Source organism: Bos indicus, chromosome 15 (assembly GCF_029378745.1).
Source record: "Bos indicus isolate NIAB-ARS_2022 breed Sahiwal x Tharparkar chromosome 15, NIAB-ARS_B.indTharparkar_mat_pri_1.0, whole genome shotgun sequence".
NCBI classification, from domain to species: Eukaryota; Metazoa; Chordata; class Mammalia; order Artiodactyla; family Bovidae; genus Bos; species Bos indicus.
In genome coordinates this window covers 42429274-42443596 of record NC_091774.1, presented here as the reverse complement: position 1 = coordinate 42443596, position 14323 = coordinate 42429274, and the positions used below count along the sequence as shown (strand labels likewise).

Sequence of the window (14323 nt, the reverse complement as noted above, 5' to 3'; positions counted from 1 at the left end):
CTGAAAGATGAACTCCTCAGGTTGGTAGGTGCCCAATATGCTACTGGAGAAGAGTGGAGAAATAACTCCAGAAAGAATGAAGAGGCTGAGCCAAAGCAAAAACAACACCCAGTTGTGGTTGTGATTGGTGATGGAAGCAAAGTCAGATGCTGTAAGGAACAATATTGCATAGGAACCTGGAATGTTAGGTCCATGAATCAAGGTAAATTGGAAGTGGTCAAACAGGAGATGGCAAGAGTGAACATCAATATTTTAGGAATCAGTCGACTAAAATGGACTGAAATGGGCGAATTTAATTCAGAAGATCATTATATCTACTACCGTGGGCAAGAATCCCTTGGAAGAAATGGAGCAGCCCTCATAGGCAACAAAAGAGTCCTAAATGCAGTACTTGGGTACAATCTCAAAAATGACAGAATGATCTGTTTCCAGGGCAAACCTTTCAATATCACCGTGATCTAAGTCTATGCCCCAACCACTAATGCTGAAGAAGCTGAAGTTGAAAGGTTCTATGAAGACTGCCGGGGACCAGCCCCGGCTGATCCAGGGTATTCGAAGGAGAGACGGCGTAGGCGAAGATCAGGAAACAATTGCTTAATTAAATGTTAATTAAGGATATAAAGAGTAATAGAATGAGGATAGCTCAGTAGGAAAATTCAGTGAAGAAAAGAGGCTGAAATAAGGATAGCTCAGTGAGGAAATTCAGTGGAGAAGAGAGGCTGAATAATTCAGCCAGAAGGTAAGAGAAAGAACGACATGGTGAGACCAAGTTTTGGTGAACAAGGCCCGCACTTTATTTTCCAAAGTAGTTTTTATACCTTAAGTTATGCACAGAGGATAATGGGGGAAGGGGTAGAGTCTTGCAGCAAACCAGGCTTTCTTCCTGCAAACTTATCATATGCAAAAGCTTAGGTGATTTGCATCATCTTCTGGCCCGGAGGCCTGTTAACATTTTAAGACCTTTTCTTCAGAAAACTTATTTTTCTCTAAAGGTGATTGGTCAGGAGCCACCCTCCAAAAGCATTAGATAAAGTTGCATTCCTACAGAGCAAAGGTGTGGTGGGCTATAACAAGAAAAAGAATTAACTCAAGGGTCCCAGGTTACAAACATTAAAGCTACTACTTACACCAATTATATGAATCAATACACTGCCAGGGACACAGCAGGTAAGGGATATGGAAATTTAGCAGCAAACATTGGCCCAACAAGTGAAAATCCCTTCACCAATACAATTTCTAATCAGTCTTTTAACTACTCAAAAGAATCTGTGTTTAGACAGTTTAGAACATCTCCTGCCTCTCACAGTTGGGAGGCTCTGAACAATCACATGTGGCCGGAAAAACCTATTCAGGCAGGCTAGAGGATTTCCAAAGGAGTTTGTAGGTTAAACACTGTCACACCCAGGAATTATTAACTGGAGCTGTAAGCTAACTTTTTTCAGAGAGGTAGTGGGGGACAGCCCCCCGTAAAGTCAGAGGTGTAGGTGAAAGCACAAAGCAGAAAGTAGGCAGACTCTGGTTTTGGGGGTAGATTGCTCGAGAATTTCCAGGGAGACTCCTGAGGCTTGATCCCGCCTTTGCGTATGCCAAGCCTCCTTCCTCATGACCTTTGCCAGAGGCGGAGCTCGCTCCCCGCAGAAGACCTACAAGACCTTCTAGAACTAACACCAGAAAAAGATGTCCTTTTTATCATAGGGGACTGGAATGCAAAAGTAGGAAGTCAAGAGGTACCTGGAATAACAGGAAAGTTTGGCCTTGGAATACAAAATGAAGTAAGGCAAAGGCTGACAGAGTTTTGCCTGATCACAGCAAACACCCTCTTCCAACAACACAAGAGACGACTCTACACATGGACATCACCAGATGGTCAATACTGAAATCATATCGATTATATTCTCTGTAACCAAAGATGGAGAAGCTCTCCACAGTCAGCAAAAACAAGACCAGGAGCTGACTGTGGCTCAGATCATGAACTCCTTATTGCAAAATTCAGGCTTGAAACTGAAGTACAGAAAACCAGTAGACCATTCAGGTATGACCTAAATCAAATCCCTACAATTATACAGTGGAAGTGACAAATAGATTCAAGGGATTAGATCTGATACATAGAGTGCCTGAAGAACTATGGACCAAGGTTCAGAACACTGTACAGGAGGTGGTGATCAAAACCATCCCCAACAAGAAGTACAAAAAATGCAAAATCATTGTCTGAGGAGGCCTTACAAATAGCTGAGAAAAGAAGAGAAACAAAAGGCAAAGGAGAAAAGGAAAGATATATCCATCTGAATGCAGAGTTCCAAAGAACAGCAAGGAGAGATGAGAAAGCCTTCCTCAGTGATCAATGCAAAGAAATAGAGGAAAACAATAGAATGGGAAAGACTAGAGATCTCTTTAAGAAAATTAGAGATACAAGGGGAACATTTTATGTAAAGATGGGCACAATAAAGGAAAGAACAGTATGGACCTAACAGAAGCAGAAGATATTGAGAACAGGTGGCAAGAATACACAGAAGACCTATACAAAAAAGATCTTAATGACCCAGATAACCACGATGGTGTGATCACTCACCTAGAACCAGACATCCTGGAATGTGAAGTCAAGTAGGCCTTAGGGAGCATCACTACAAAGAAAGCTAGTGGAGGTGATGGAATTCCAGCTGAGCTATTTCAAATCCTCAGAGATGATGGTGTGAAAGTGCTGCACTCAACATGCCAGTAAATTTGGAAAACTCAGCAGTGGCCACAAGACTGGAAAAGATTAGTTTTCATTTCAATCCCAAAGAAAGGCAATGCCAAGCAATGTTCAAACTACCACACAATTGTACTCATTTCACACGTTAGCAAAGTAATGCTCAAAATTCTCCAAGCTAGGCTTCAACAGTACTTGAATTGAGAAATTCCAGGTGTTCAAGTTGGATTTAGTAAAGGCAGAGGAACCAGAGATCAAATTGCCAACATCCGTTGGATCATAGAAAAAGCAAGAGAATTTCAGAAAATCATCTACCTCTGCTTCATTAACTATACTAAAACCTTTGACTGTATGGATCACAGCAAACTGTGTAAAATTCTTTAAGAGATGGGAATACCAGACCACCTTACCTGCCTCTTGAGAAATCTGTGTGCAGGTCAAGAAGCAACAGTTAGAACCAGAACATGGAACGACGGACTGGTTCCAAATTGGGAAAGGAGTACGTCAAGGCTGTGTATTGTCTACCTACTTATTTAACTTATATGCAGAGTAAATCATGCAAAATGCCAGACTGGATAAAGCACAAGCTGAAATCAAGACTGCTGGGAGAGAAAGCAACAACCTCAGATAATGCAGATGATACCACCCTTATGGCAGAAAGCGAAGAGGAACTAAAAAGGCTCTTGATGAAAGTGAAAGAGGAGAGTGAAAAAGCTGGCTTAAAACTCAACATTCAGAAAACTAAGATCATGGTGTCTGGTCCCATCACTTCATGGCAAATAGATGGGGAAACAATGGAAAGACTGACAGACTATTTTCTTGGTCTCCAAAATCAGTGCAGATGGTGACTGCAGCCATGAAATTAAAAGATGCTTGCTCCCTGGAAGAAAAACTATGACAAACCTAGACAGCATACTAAAAAGCAGAGACATTACTTTACCAACAAAAGTCCATCTAGTCAAGGCTATATTTTTTCCAGCAGTCATGTATGGATGTGAGAGTTGGACCATAAAGAAAGCTGAGCGTCAAAGAATTGATGCTTTTGAACTGTGGTGTTGGAGAAGACTCTTGAGAGTCCCTTGGACTGCAAAGAAATCCAACCAGTCCATCCTAAAGGAAATCAGTCCTGAATATTCATTGGAAGGACTGATGCTAAAGCTCCAATATTTTGGTCACTTGATGCGAAGAGCTGACTCATTTGAAAAGACCCTGAAGCTGGGAAAGATTGAAGGCAGGATGAGGAGGGGATGACAGAGGATGCGATGGTTGGATGGCATCGTCGACTTGATGGACATGAGTTTGGGCAAGCTCCGGGAGTTAGTGATGGACAGGGAAGCCTGGTGTGCTGCAGTCCATGCGATCAGAGAGAGTCAAATATGACTAAGTGACTGAACTGAATGACTAATGATGCTGAGCATACTTTCATGTGTTCATTGACCCCTCATACACATTCTTTGAAGAAATGTCTATTTAAATCTTCTGTCCACTTAAAGATATTAGTTGTCAATACTACTCAGCCATAAAAAATGAAATTGAAATTTTGCCATTTGCAGCAATACGGATGGACTCGGAGGGCATCATGCTAGGTAAAATAAGTCAGACAGAGAAAGACAAACATTTTATGATCTCACTTTTGTGGAATCTGAAAAAGTACATCAAGCTAGTAAATACAACAAAAAAGAAACAGACTTACAGATATGGGTTACCAGTAGGGGAGAGGGAAAGAGGAAGGAAGAAGGGCAATATAGGAATATGGGATTAAGAGGTACAAACTATAGTTAAAAAAAAAAAAAAAGGCTGTAAAGATATATTGTACAAAAACAGGGAATATAGTCAGTATTTTATGATGACTATAAATGAAGTACAACCTTTTTAAATTGTGAGTCATTATACTGTATATATGTAACTTATATAATATTGTACAACTATATTTCAATAAAAAATTTTAAATTATTTTTAAAATTTAACAAATGTTGTGTTATTGAATTATAAGTTCTTTATATATTATAGAAAGAAACCCCTTATCATATACATGCTTTGCAAATATTTCCTCCTGTTCTGTGGTTTGTCTCTCCACTTTCTCGATGGCGTTGTTTGCATCACTTATGAACCTTACTTGCTGAGTTGGAACCACCTCACGTGGCCCTTTATTATTCCCTTTGTTTTGGGTGCATTAGCCCTGCCTGGACTATTGGACTTTGGCCTTTCTGGGGTCAAAGCTCAAGTCTGGTGCTCTTGTGTTCCATCCAGAATCGAACACAGGGGCCCCCCAGTGTGGGCTCTTGTGCAGCCCACGCCCTGATTTTACCTTCCAGGGAGGGACTTGTGGACCCGCAGTTTGCGAAGCAGCACATCAGAAATATTGGGCATGACATCCAGCCCGCCCTTTGACTCTTCTTCCTCAATAGCTGAGGAGAGTTCAGAAGGGTGTCCTGGAAAAACAGAAAAAAGTATTTAACTTATAAAATGTCTGTTTGAAATCACAGTAATATTCTTGGCAATTTGCTTCAGGGGGTAAGGAAGAACTTTAACATTTATTAGAGCTTGGTTATATGCCAGGGGCTTCATGATTGTTATTTTATCCTCGCAATAATCCAATGAGCTAGACTTTAATCATCCCATTTTACAGGAGGGTAAACCAAGACTCAGCAAGATTAATATTGTGTTGGCCAAAAAGTTCATTTGGGTATATCCAAACAAACCCTTTGACCAACCCAGTAACTTGCTTACAGTCACAGAACTGGTAAATGGCATGGACTATAAACAGTTTTATCTGCACCAAGTTCTCTGTTCTTCCCACCGCTCCCCACAGTACCAAGCAGTCTCCTTTGTCTGGGGTCTGAGATTGGTTTTTGGCAATTGGAAGCTGGTTGGCTCGTAGGCTATAATGTTTAGAAAAGTCCCCTCTCTTTGGCAGACTTCTCAGGAGGCTGGCTGCCCAACTAATCTTCCTCAAGTGAATTCTATCATCTGTGTCCCACTTAGAAATAAGAATTTGCTTCCATATTCCCACAGATAGGAGTAGAAACAGGGTTTTTCCAGAGTAAAGCTAAGGTCATTAGATCTTTGATCTTTTGTGGACCTCTGAAATAGTTGCCTCTGAGTTAGTTGTCCTGAGTTGCCTCAGGACCAATAAAAATTTTTTTTTCCCCCAAATATCTCCTAACCTTCCTTGGTCTGTGCTCTGAAGGCAGAAACAATAAGCCAAGTGTTCTCTTTGCCACAAATTTTTCTCATGTTCACAGACAGCTCCAAAGCTTCCTTTCTCCATTTTCCCAACTGTTCAGCGTGGCCTCTAGATACATCCCATGCCCCTACATTCTGGTTGTTGCTACCCCAGAGGCTCCAATGTCCTCCATCAAACTCTTATCTCTGGAGCATGTTGGCAATGTCCTTTGCATTGACCTCAGTTATTCATTTGGCATAGACTTGCTGTGCCCTATGGGCTCATAGCACACTTCAAATTAAAAGTCTCAAATCTCTTTTACTTGAGCTAAATCAAATATCTATGTCTCATACAATGCTTACTTTCCATTGCAGGACTTTATAGTTATCCATCCCTTACCATCTTTCATGGATTTGGGCCCAGCAGATTTCTAGAACTATAGTCAAGGCCTGCGATCAGGACTGTGGGCAAGGTTGTGGTAGCCAGCTAAATGGAGCTAAGATTGGGAGTCATGAATTAGAAGCCTCCTCAAGTGAGATCACGTGGTGAGATGATTAGGTATACTTTGGCTCTAGGTGAAGAATGTTTACATACTTAGATCCTTCCAACAACTGAACAGTGTTGATGATGTTCCTGGCCCTCAAGGCATCCAGCAAAGTCTGGAGAACCATCTATCAGAGCCACGGCAGCCAGCAATCCTTCTTGGGATCTGAGATTCTACTCATATCAGGTAGCTACTTCTCTTAGCTACCTGTCACCTCTTGAGTTCTGCCCTGGCACTGCTCTCTGACATTTCCACGTGACAGAGGGCAAACCTTGTGGTGCCTTTGGCCTCACTCTGCCTTTATGTATCCCCACTTCACCCAGCAGAGAGATAATGAAGAACTGGGCTCCTGAGGAAATCTGTAGGATTGATAGAATTATACAAGGTCTAATCATCATAGTGAAGTCATATGAGGGGGTTTTTTGCCTGGAAAAGTCCCCTAGGTAGAACCCCACCCATTAAAATGGCTGTCTTAAGAGTGATCCCATGGGATTTCCCTGGTGGTCCAGTGGCTAAGACTCTGGGTTTCCAATGCAGGGGTCCCAGGTTCGATCCCTGATCAGGGAAAGAGACCCCACACGCGTCAACTAAAGATCTCACATGCCATAGTGAAGATCAAAGATCCTGCATGCTGCAACTAAGAACTGACACAGCCAAATAAATAAGTAAATATTATTTTTTAAAATGGTGGTCCTAGAACAAGTGGCTCTCAGAACCAGCCACCCTCCTGATTGCAACCAAACTGACAACAATGCCAACACAAAATTTTTAAGTCAACTAAAAATATATCACAACTCTCAATACAGGAAATGATAATAATCTTTAAAAATAATGGTCAGAGAAAAAATTTCCTAGAAATAAATGTAGAGCTCCCAACCTTGTTAACCCTTTCTTCCTCCCTCAAAGAATCAGTCCTGAGAGGAAGATATCAGAGGTAGTGGTAAGGTTGTGATAAACTCTTGTAGTCACTTTTGTGACTACAGAGCCAGAAGAGAACAGGACCAAGGGGTGAGTGGGCAGATGAAGAGGTGTTCAGAAAGTTTCTCTGGAGTAGAAAGATCTCCACACCACCAAACAACACTCCAAGAAGATGAAAAATTGCCTGTGCGGCTGTTTGTTTTTCATACTGAGGAGGCGAGGAAAAGAAAGGAAAAGCAGAATGACAGCATGGTATTCTACCAGCTGATAATCTCAAACAATATAAAGGGATTTACCAGAAAGGAAGATACATGAGAAAATAAATCAAACAAGTCCCACTGATGGAGTGAGTGGCAGAAGACACATGGAAAACCCCAGCTGAAAATCAACCCACCCATCCTGCACTTCTGAGAAATAGCAGAGTGGCCAAACTCTTTGAATTTTGCCTGTCTTTTCCTTCCTTTCTCTGGCAGAAGAGTGAGAGTGGCTGCTGGCAATGGATGGGTCAAGTGTGGAAAACAAACATCTGGGCAGATTGTCCCTATAATTCTACTCTGAATTGGTGAAATAATCCATGCCTTACTACTGGCCACCCAAGGGAATAAGATATACCCCAACTTCGGTGTCATAAATTCAAGTGCTACGGTACAAACAAAATTATAGAAAAAGAGCAGAAACCAACCCGCAACCACCACTACCCACAGCTCCATCTGAACTTCCTCTTTTCCCCATTCTCCAGGCAGTGACCAAGCAGACACAAAACACCCAGTCCTCAACTCAGCGCAGCCAGGAGGACAGAGATCTCAGAAAAGGTAGAAAGAAGTCAATGAAAATTGATCTACACAATATATCTAGGTCAAGAGAAACTTCAAGTACAAATGTTCTCATCAAAAATAAATTAAATGAAAACAAATGTCATGGCAACTACACAAAAATAGTGAAAAGAGGAAGGAAAGCAGGGAGGAAGGTGTAAAGGAAAGAAGAAAGGAAACACACAGGCCACAGATGTCAGGATAGAAACAGAGATGCAAGAACATGTCAAAAATGCATTTTTGTGTAAAGGGCATGGCACAAGTGCTTTGACTCTAGGAGAAATTAGAACTCCCCCTCAAAACGAAAAAAAGAATCAGAGGTGAAATTAGAGGATGGCATAAAATGGAAGAAGATTACAATCTAAGAAAATAAAACTGAAGACCAAAAATAATAAAGCAAGAAATTCTAAAAACGTAGATCTAACCAATATGTTGGAAATATGAAGAAATAAAAACAAAGCCTCAAGTTGAGTTAGTGGAGGAAACTGAGATGAGCATAAGGAATAAAAAAGGAAAGAAAGATTAAAGTATTGAGAGGCAGAATAATGGACCTCCAGTGAAGACACTGATGAGAAATTTCCAGATAATGGTGGCTCTGAAGAAGGGGAAAAACAAAAGCAACAAAGAACAGGGTCAAAGACGAGAGAAGAAAAAATTTCCTCCATGGAGAGAAAAGCCAAATTTGCAGACTGAAAAAGCACACCACTACAGAAAAAAACACATGTATATATAATCTTATTCTTTCTATGTATGTAGATATATCTTATATAGATCTGTATCTATATATCTTCTCCAACTACCCTCATAGAAAGAGTAAGCCACCTACAGGGAAAGGTGAGGATTGAGAGGTGCTGTAAATAAGCTGGTCTTAAGACTTCTTGGCAAGACTGAATACAGTGGGGCATTTATAAAGATCTGGGGAAAAGAGAGATCCAGAATGTATAACCGTCCAAGCTCTCTTTCAAGGGACTTTCTTCCCTGGTGGCTCAGTGGTAAAGAATCCACCTGCCAATGCAGGAAGGCATGTTCAATCTCTGGGTCGGGAAGATCCCCTGGAGAAGGGAATGACAGCCCACTCCAGTATTCTTGCCTGGGAAATTTCATGGACAGAGGAGCCTGGGGGGCTACAGTCCATGGGGCCACAAAGAGTTGGACATGAGTTAGTGACCAAACAGACAACAGCAACAGTACCTCAATGATATTTTAAAAGTGTTCATATTTCTTGTTACTTTGTGGCTTAGATAATCATACACTGCATCCTTTTTAAATGTGTATCAAAGACTGGTTCTGGGCCCTTGATTCTGTTTTATTCTGACAAGTACTGTACCACTTTAATTACTACTGCCTTATAATATATTCTAAGTATACAGTCAGTTACTTCTCCCCTCTCGCTGTTTTTTTTTTTTTTTTTTTTTTGAAGAGTATTCATTATATTTTAGACATAAAGATTCAGTGAGAATAGAAAGAGCAACTAGACAAAAATTCAGGAGACTGGACTTCATGGCCAAATACCACTTAACAGTGTCTGGTGTCTTTCAATGTGTCTGGTGTCTTTGTGACCCTACAGACTGTAGTATGCCAGGCTCCTCTGTCCATAGGATTCTCCAGGCAAGAATACTGGAGTAGGTTGCCATTCCCTCCTCCAGGATATCTTCTCGACCCAGGCATCAAATCTGCATCCCCTCCTGGGCAGGGAGTTTCTTTACCACTGAGTCACCTGGGAAGCCCAATCTTTGGGGTAACAGAATCTTAAATCTTCAGATACATATATATTATTAAATAAAACAAAGTTCAGAAGTATTAGTAAGATAAATACAAATATAACTATATATAAACTGCTTGAAAACAGATTTGCTACCCCAATTAAGGAGAAATAATTGGGCTTCCCTGGTGGCTCAGATGGTAAAGAACCACCTGCAGTGTAGGAGACCTGAGTTTGATCCCTGGGTCAGGAAGATCCCCTGGAGGAGGGAATGGCTACCCACTCCAGTATTCTTGCCTGGAGAATCCCACGGACAGAGTAGTCTGGTGGGCTATAGTCCATGGAGTCGCAAATAATTGGACATGACTGAATGACTAACACATATACACTGGAGAGAATAAAAAGTTTTTGCTTTTTAAGAATTTATGGGGTTGTGGGTAAAATTTCAAGACAAATCTTTTCCTAGGGTTTTAGACCTGCTTTAATAAAGAAGTTAGAAATTAAAAGTAGAGATTATATCATATTTTTTCCAAAGATATCATATAAACATGATTAATTTTTAAAAAATTAATGGATATTTTACTTCTGTGAATCTTCTTGTCAATGCTGAATCAGATCAGATCAGTCGCTCAGTCGTGTCCGACTCTTTGCGACCCCATGAATCCCAGCACGCCAGGCCTCCCTGTCCATCACCAATTCCTGGAGTTCACTCAGACTCACGTTCATCGAGTCAGTGATGCCATCCAGCCATCTCATCCTCTGTCGTCCCCTTCTCCTCTTGCCCCCAATCCCTCCCAGCATCAGAGTCTTTTCCAATGAGTCAACTCTTCACATGAGGTGGCCAAAGTACTGGAGTTTCAGCTTTAGCATCATTCCTTCCAAAGAAATCCCAGGGCTGATCTCCTTTAGAATGGACTGGTTGGATCACCTTGTAGTCCAAGGGACTCTCAAGAGTCTTCTCCAACACCACAGTTCAAAAGCATCAATTCTTCGGCACTCAGCCTTCTTCACAGTCCAACTCTCACATCCATACATGACCACAGGAAAAACCATAGCCTTGACTAGATGGACCTTTGTTGGCAAAGTAATGTCTTTGCTTTTGAATATTCTATCTAGGTTGGTCATAACTTTCCTTCCAAGGAGTAAGCGTCTTTTAATTTCATGGCTGCAGTCACCATCTGCAGTGATTTTGGAGCCCAGAAAAATAAAGTCTGACACTGTTTCCACTGTTTCCCCATCTATTTCCCATAAAGTGATGGGACCGGAAGCCATGATCTTCATTTTCTGAATGTTGAGCTTTAAGCCAACTTTTTCACTCTCCACTTTCACTTTCATCAAGAGGCTTTTTAGTTCCTCTTCACTTTCTGCCATAAAGGTGGTATCATCTGCATATCTGAGGTTATTGATATTTCTCTCAGCAATCTTGATTCCAGCTTGTGTTTTTTCCAGTCCAGCATTTCTCATGATGTACTCTGCATATAAGTTAAATAAACAGGGTGACAATATACAGCCTTGACGTATTCCTTTTCCTATTTGGAGCCAGTCTGTTGTTCCATGTCCAGTTCTAACTGTTGCTTCCTGACCTGCATACAAATTTCTCAAGAGGCAGATCAGGTGGTCTGGTATTCCCATGTCTTTCAGAATTTTCCACAGTTTATTGTGATCCACACAGTCAAAGGCTTTGGCATAGTCAATAAAGCAGAAATAGATGTTTTTCTGGAACTGTCTTGCTTTTTCATGATCCAGCGGATGTTGGCAATTTTATCTCTGGTTCCTCTACCTTTTCTAAAACCAGCTTGAACATCAGGAAGTTCACGGTTCACATATTGCTGAAGCCTGGCTTGGAACATTTTGTCTCTTGAGACTCTTAAGACTAATAGAGTTTTGCCAAGAAAATGCACTGGTCATAACAAACACCCTCTTCCAACAATACAAGAGAAAACTCTATACATGGACAGCACCAGATGGTCAACACCGAAATCAGATTGATTATATTCTTTGCAGCCAAAGATGGAGAAGCTCTATACGGTGAGCAAAAACAAGACCAGGAGCTGACTGTGGCTCAGACCATGAACTCCTTATTGCCAAATTCAGACTTAAATTCAAGTAAGTAGGGAAAACCACTAGACCATTCAGGTATGACCTAAATCAAATCCCTTATGATTATACAGTGGAAATGAGAAATAGATTTAAGGGCACTCTATCTGATAGAGTGCCTGATGAACTATGGAATGAGGTTTGTGACATTGTACAGGAGACAGGGATCAAGACCATCCCCATGGAAAAGAAATGCAAAAAAGCAAAATGGCTGTCTGGGGAGGCCTTACAAATAGCTGTGAAAAGGAGAGAAGCAAAAAGCAAAGGAGAAAAGGAAAGATATAAACATCTGAATGCAGAGTTCCAAAGAATAGCAAGAAGAGATAAGAAAGCCTTCTTCAGCGATCAATGCAAAGAAATAGAGGAAAACAACAGAATGGGAAAGACTAGAGATGTCTTCAAGATAATTAGAGATCCCAAGGGAACATTTCATGCAAAGATGGGCTCGATAAAGGACAGAAATGGTATGGACCTAACAGAAGCAGAAGATATTAAGAAGAGATGGCAAGAATACACAGAAGAACTGTACAAAAAAGATCTTCATGACCCAGATAATCACGATGGTGTGATCATTGACCCAGAGCCAGACATCCTGGAATGTGAAGTCAAGTGGGCCTTAGAAAGCATCACTATGAACAAAGCTAGTGGAAGTGATGGAATTCCAGTTGAGCTGGAATTCCAAATCCTGAAAGATGCTGTGAAAGTGCTGCACTCAATATACCAGCAAATTTGGAAAACTCAGCAGTGGCCACAGGACTGGAAAAGGTCAGTTTTCATTCCGATCCCAAAGAAAGGCAATGCCAAAGAATGCTCAAACTACTGCACAATTGCACTCATCTCACACGCAAGTAATGCTCAAAAATGCTGAATAGGTAGGTGTTAGTTATTATACGACAGACTGTGTGCTAAGTAGCTTCAGTCGTGTCCGACTCTTTGCAACCCTGTGGACTGTAGCCTGCCAGGCTCCTCTGTCCAAGAGATTTCCCAGACAAGGATACTGGAGTGCGTTGCCATGCCCTTCCCCAGGGGTCTTCCTGACCCAGGGATTGAATCCATGTCTCTTAAGTCTCCTGTACTGGCAGGCAGGTTCTTTACCATTAGCATCACCTGGGAAACCCCTATGTCAGACTGGGGGCTTCCAACACAGTTGGTGGCACCATGGACATGAACACACAACAATCCTTAAGCAGACGGCTTCTGTGCTAAGAATGACTGAATGAGCATCAGCCATCCGGAGAGGTAAGTCAGGAGAGGGAGCTTGGGTTGGAGGGGAGGCAAGACCTCCCCCCAAGTCTTCCTTTCTGAAGATAAGTCTGGCAAGAGGGTGGGTGGGGCCTCGCAGTCCCCAGGAAGGAGGGGCTGGGGTCTGAACTCTGGTGACTGCAGATTAGAAAGCAGGTGATGACTCTAATGTCTCAAAAAGAGGAACTGCTATAGTTGGTGACATCCTGGGTGTAAGAGGAAAAGGAAAAGGAAGCATCAAAAGTTCAGGCCTGGGTCACCCTTCCAACCCACTAGGTGCTAATGAGACTCAGGGAGGACTGGCAGGATCTGGAACAGGGGCTGGTTGGAAGGAGGCAAGTTTAGAGGTTCTCTGAGTGAGCAGGATCTGATTCATTCATTCATCCATCTGCAAATATTTAGCATGGGCCTGCTCTGGGTCCGGCCCACACTAGCCACCGGACAGACAAAGGCCCTGACAGGAAGTGCAGTGTTTACACGTTCAGCTTCTTTGATCTGGAGAAAATGAATCCAGCCCTAGCCTGAAGAGAGTGTCTGTTCAATCCCACCTACCTTTTTCCTGCTCAGCCGCTTCACTAAGTTCTGGAAGCTTGAGCCCCACTAAGTTCTGATTTCTCAGCAGGATGTGCTCCTTTTTAGGGAAAGAAAGACAACATTTCAGATGGTGACCTCAGGCTGGACTCCTCCCTTGGCTGTATGGCTCTGTGACTGCTCAGTCTCACGGAGCAGACCCTAGGAACATGGATAGTCACAACACATGAGGGGCAGTAGGGAGACTGCTTCTCTCCCGGCCCGTAAATGTGCTAGAAACCCCAGCTTCAGCACCCCATTCCCTGAGTCAGGAATTGTCCTTGGTGTGGCTGCCTTTTAAAATCGGCCTGTGAGCCTCAGGGCGAGAGAGCTGCCAGCCACACGGTGGCTGAAGGCTGGAGGACAAACAGAAGCAGGCCCGGGGCTCTGGGGAAAGGAAGGTCCCCTGGGTGTATACGGAGCTGCCAAAGATGGAAACAATCTCTGTGATCTCACGGCTGTGCTCTGAGCTGGCTGAAGCCTCCTGCCTTGTTGTTCTTGGGCAGTGAGTGCCCACTTCTGGGACTTGTGGCCTCTCCTGCCCCCAGCTCCTCAGTGGCCTGTGATGGCACCTCTTGAGATG

General features: G+C 42.4%; 1 protein-coding gene across 7 annotated transcripts in view; it reads right to left on the bottom strand.

Annotated features, from left to right (window-relative positions):
* The window catches only part of IRAG1 (inositol 1,4,5-triphosphate receptor associated 1), a 125956-nt gene that overhangs the window by 38175 nt on the left and 73458 nt on the right, over positions 1 to 14323 (bottom strand). For all 7 annotated transcript variants that reach the window (XM_070803678.1, XM_019975371.2, XM_019975370.2 and 4 more), the window contains 2 exons: positions 13723 to 13801; positions 4998 to 5121 (listed from right to left, as the gene is read on the bottom strand). In XM_070803678.1, coding sequence (XP_070659779.1) covers positions 4998 to 5121; positions 13723 to 13801 — 203 coding nt within the window. The remainder of the gene's footprint in view (positions 1 to 4997; positions 5122 to 13722; positions 13802 to 14323) is intronic.